This window comes from Notothenia rossii, assembly GCF_949606895.1.
Source record: "Notothenia rossii genome assembly, chromosome: 9".
NCBI lineage: Eukaryota > Metazoa > Chordata > Actinopteri > Perciformes > Nototheniidae > Notothenia > Notothenia rossii.
Window position 1 is genome coordinate 525,949 of NC_136907.1, and position 5,000 is coordinate 530,948.

Below are 5,000 nucleotides of genomic sequence, written 5' to 3' on the forward strand. Positions count from 1 at the left end.
CGTCCTGCTCGGAAAAACAGGAGTTGGTAAAAGTTAAGAAAAATCAAAGTTTCCAGAAGTAGTTAAAATGTTTGACCAGGGCAACAATGAGTCTGACGATGCAAAACAATCCAGAAGTCAGCAGCTGAAGGCTGAACAACCTGATCCACAAGGTAATGTGCTGTCCAATGCTCTTTATTAATGTTCAGTAACATCTTTATTAATGTTCAGTAACTGACACAGTGAGATTTCAGAGTGATTCCTAACAGCTGCTTTTAAAGTTCATATGTTTTCTGATCTTCAGTCACTGATCCAGATCTCACCATCGTCCTGCTCGGAAAAACAGGAGTTGGTAAAAGTGCTTCAGGAAACACCATCCTGGGACGAGCAGAGTTTCAGTCTGAGCTGTGTTTAAGGTCATTGACCACAGAAATCTCTGAACAAACAGGAAGTGTGTTTGGGAAACAGATCTCAGTGGTCGACACTCCAGGAATATTAGACAGCAAGGAAACAGAGAAGATTGAAGACTTCTGTCAGGATCTCCTGAGGTCCTCCAGGCGCTGTCTGTTTCTGGTGACCCTCAGAGTCGGACGCTTCACAAAGGAAGACCAGGAGGCGCTGAAGACAGCAATGGAAGTCCTCGGGGGCAGGGGCTTAGAGAGGAGTTACCTCCTCTTCACTGGAGGAGATGCTTTAGAGGGACAGACTTTGGATGATTTCATCTTTGCAGAAGGAGATGAAGCTCAGCTTCCTAAAGTTGTTCAGATGTTTGATGGGAGATATCACCTCTTCAACAATAAGTCTGGTGATGAAGAACAAATCAGAAATCTGCTGCTGAAGTCTGAACACCTGAAAACTGAGGATCAACCTGATTCACCAGGTACTGTTCAGTCCATTGCTCTTTATTAACGTTCACTAACGTCTTTATTAACGTTCACTAACGTCTTTATTAACGTTCACTAACGTCTTTATTAACGTTCAGTAACGTCTTTATTAACGTTCAGTAACGTTCAGAGTGAATCTTACCAGCTGATGGTGTTAGATGTTAAAGTGTTTGAGACCAGCTTCTGTTATTCAGAAACACATTCATATTCTGGTTAGAGCTGTTTGACTGACAGCACATGTGCAGAGATTTACTGTCTCACCGTGTTTCTGTCTCCCAGCTGGTGTTCCCAAAGAGAGGAGGATCGTGATGCTGGGTCTCCCTGGAGCTGGGAAAAGTTCCTCTGGAAACACCATCCTGAGATCTGAGAGGTTTGAATCAGCTGCTGGGTTTGATTCAGTCAGTAAAGAGACGACCTCTGCATCCGCCTCAGTGGAGGGCTGTAAGGTCACGGTGGTTGATACTCCAGGGTTCACTGATAAACATCTGACTCCAGAGCAGTTGTACCTGCAGATCATGAAGTCTGTGGTCGAGGCGAGTCCAGGAGTCCATGCCTTCGTTATCGTGGTCAGAGTAGGCAGAATCACTGAAGCAGACATCAAGCTGTTTGAGCTCCTTCCTAAACTCTTTAGAGGCGATGCTCTGAAGTACTCCATGGTGCTTTTCACTCATGGTGACGCCCTCAAAGAAGGTCAGTCCATTGAGAGTCTGATCCTTTCTAACAGACATGTCTCTGAGCTGGTCTCCATGTGTGGAGGTAGATACTGTGTGTTTGACAACAACACCAAGAGAAGCAGAGAGCAGGTCAGAGCCTTCCTGTCTAAGATAGATGAGATGGTCTCAGCTAACGGAGGTCAGCACTACACAGACCAGATGTTCAAGATGGCTGAGACCTTCCTTAGAGAGGAAAGGATGTTAAGGATGGCTGAGGCCTCCCTTAGAGAGGAAAGGATGTTAAGGATGGCTGAGACCTTCCTTAGAGAGGAAAGGATGTTAAGGATGGCTGAGACCTTCCTTAGAGAGGAAAGGATGTTAAGGATGGCTGAGACCTTCCTTAGAGAGGAAAGGATGTTAAGGATGGCTGAGGCCTCCCTTAGAGAGGAAAGGATGTTCAGGATGGCTGAGACCTCCCTTAGAGAGGAAAGGAACCTGTCAGGTGCTGGTAGTGACCCAAAAGAAATAGTATGGGAGAAAATTATTCCTTATATATTGATTGGAGCAGGAGCAGGAGCAGTAATACTAGGAGTAGTAGCAGTACTAGGAGTAGCAGTAGGAGCAGCAGGAGCAGTAGGAGCAGGAGCAGGAGCAGTAGGAGCAGTAGGAGCAGGAGCAGTAGGAGCAGGAGCAGTAGGAGCAGTAGGAGCAGTAGGAGCAGCAGGAGCAGTAGGAGCAGTAGGAGCAGGAGCAGTAGGAGCAGTAGGAGCAGGAGCAGTAGGAGCAGTAGGAGCAGCAGGAGCAGTAGGAGCAGTAGGAGCAGGAGCAGTAGGAGCAGTAGGAGCAGCAGGAGCAGTAGGAGCAGTAGGAGCAGGAGCAGTAGGAGCAGTAGGAGCAGTAGGAGCAGTAGGAGCAGTAGGAGCAGTAGGAGCAGCAGGAGCAGTAGGAGCAGTAGGAGCAGGAGCAGTAGGAGCAGTAGGAGCAGTAGGAGCAGTAGGAGCAGTAGGAGCAGGAGCAGTAGGAGCAGTAGGAGCAGCAGCAGGAGCAGTAGGAGCAGTAGGAGCAGTAGGAGCAGTAGGAGCAGGAGCAGTAGGAGCAGTAGGAGCAGTAGGAGCAGTAGGAGCAGGAGCAGTAGGAGCAGTAGGAGCAGTAGGAGCAGGAGCAGTAGGAGCAGTAGGAGCAGTAGGAGCAGTAGGAGCAACAGCAAAAGCAATAGTAATCGGAGCAGCAGTAGGAGGAGCAGTAGCAGTAGGAGCAGGAGCAGTAGGATACATGCTGTACAGTGACGATAAACAAATTAACAGTGAGTCAGTGGAACCTTCACTGGAGACCCCTGACCAAGAGACCCTCAGTGTAAAAGTCAGAGCAGTTAGTGGGCGTTCTCTCTGAAATGAAGGAGGTCTCAGGGGTCAAACAGGAAGTACTTCATCAGTTCCTTTAAAGCTAAATCAGAACCATTCAGGAAGTCAGAACTTCTTCTGAATTTACACTTTAGTTTATCTTATATAAACTCACAAATGCATTCATATCAGTATAATCATTTAATGTTGTTATTATTGATCCTATATGCACTGTTAATGTACTCTGATTCTTCTATACTCACAATTATTAACTCAAGTACTGTTTTATAATCCTTTATTGATGGACTTGAGTCTTTATTTGATCCGTGTGTAAATGATCTGCAGAGAGGAAGCAGCTGGTGTTTTCCAGTGAGACCAGAGAAGAATATGATTTCAAGTGGATGTAATAATAACAGCTAATATACAGTTATTGATCAGTGAATGACAGGAAACTCTTGACAGATGTTGTTGTGTCTTTTGATTCGATCAGACTCTGTACCTTTAAGAGATGACTTGTGTGATCTGTAATAAAGAGTTGAACTTGACCTGAGAGGAGTCCATCTTTTGTTCTCAGAGACCTCCGGCCAGGCCTGGGTCTCCCACACCTTCAGGTGAACCTCCATCCTGGTTTCTAGACGTTAGAAACTTGAACCACTGTTTGATTTCTTTGGTCCCTGAACTCAAACAGTGGTTCAAGGTTCAAGGGCTTTGAGATCTACAAGAATATGTTTTGCTTTTTAGAAATGAGTTGCTCAGTCCATATAGAGGAATGAATAAATATAAATATGACTGGGGGGGGGGGGGGGGGGGGGGGGGGGCTTCTGGAAACACACAACAGAACTTCACAATAAAAGTCTAAAAAAGTATCTAGATGGAAGTATGGAGGGTATTAAAGGTCCCCCATCCTCCTCTTCTTCATCGATATATCACAGCTCTCAGATATATCCAGAGCCTGTCTCTGATTGGCTGAAACACCAAACAGATCATTGCAGCATTACCCATAATCCCCTCTGTTTCAGCCCTGTTTCCAAAGTGCTGATTCTCTGTCTGTTACTTTAGATGAAAATAAGGAGCCCCTCCCCACGCCCCTCTGAGAGAGATTTGGTTACAAAGAACTCAATGGAGCTCTAGGAGGAGATTCAGGTGATAAGGGGGGGGGGGGGGGGGGGTTACCTTGGTTGCTGATTGGCTAATGGTCACACGAGACAAAACATCGTTATGAAATCATCAAGTGGCCAAAATCTGATCAGCTCATTTTCAGACAGGTTTTTATAGAAATGGATCAAAAAGAGAGAGAATCTCAGAGGGGACACATGTTGATGTAGAAGAGACATGAAGAAGAGGGGACACATGTTGATGTAGAAGAGACATGGAGAAGAGGGGACACATGTTGATGTAGAAGAGACATGAAGAAGAGGGGACACATGTTGATGTAGAAGAGACATGGAGAAGAGGGGACACATGTTGATGTAGAAGAGACATGAAGAAGAGGGGACACATGTTGATGTAGAAGAGACATGAAGAAGAGGGGACACATGTTGATGTAGAAGAGACATGGAGAAGAGGGGACACATGTTGATGTAGAAGAGACATGAAGAAGAGGGGACACATGTTGATGTAGAAGAGACATGAAGAAGAGGGGACACATGTTGATGTAGAAGAGACATGAAGAAGAGGGGACACATGTTGATGTAGAAGAGACATGAAGAAGAGGGGGACACATGTTGATGTAGAAGAGACATGGAGAAGAGGGGACACATGTTGATGTAGAAGAGACATGAAGAAGAGGGGGACACATGTTGATGTAGAAGAGACATGGAGAAGAGGGGACACATGTTGATGTAGAAGAGACATGAAGAAGAGGGGGACACATGTTGATGTAGAAGAGACATGGAGAAGAGGGAACACATGTTGATGTAGAAGAGACATGGAGAAGAGGGGACACATGTTGATGTAGAAGAGACATGGAGAAGAGGGGACACATGTTGATGTAGAAGAGACATGAAGAAGAGGGGGACACATGTTGATGTAGAAGAGACATGGAGAAGAGGGGGACACATGTTGATGTAGAAGAGACATGGAGAAGAGGGGACACATGTTGATGTAGAAGAGACATGTAGAAGAGGGGACACATGTTGATGTAG

General features: G+C 45.8%; 1 protein-coding gene across 1 annotated transcript in view; it reads left to right on the plus strand.

Annotated features, from left to right (window-relative positions):
* The window catches only part of LOC307018390 (GTPase IMAP family member 8-like), a gene marked incomplete at its 3' end in the record, with an annotated part of 25,472 nt that extends 23,373 nt beyond the window's left edge, over positions 1–2,099 (plus strand). Inside the window, exons 3-5 of the mRNA XM_079648621.1 lie at positions 284–859; positions 1,143–2,044; positions 2,085–2,099. Of these exons, the coding sequence (XP_079504747.1) occupies positions 284–859; positions 1,143–2,044; positions 2,085–2,099 (1,493 nt within the window). The remainder of the gene's footprint in view (positions 1–283; positions 860–1,142; positions 2,045–2,084) is intronic.
* Positions 2,100–5,000: the final 2,901 nt, after the last annotated feature.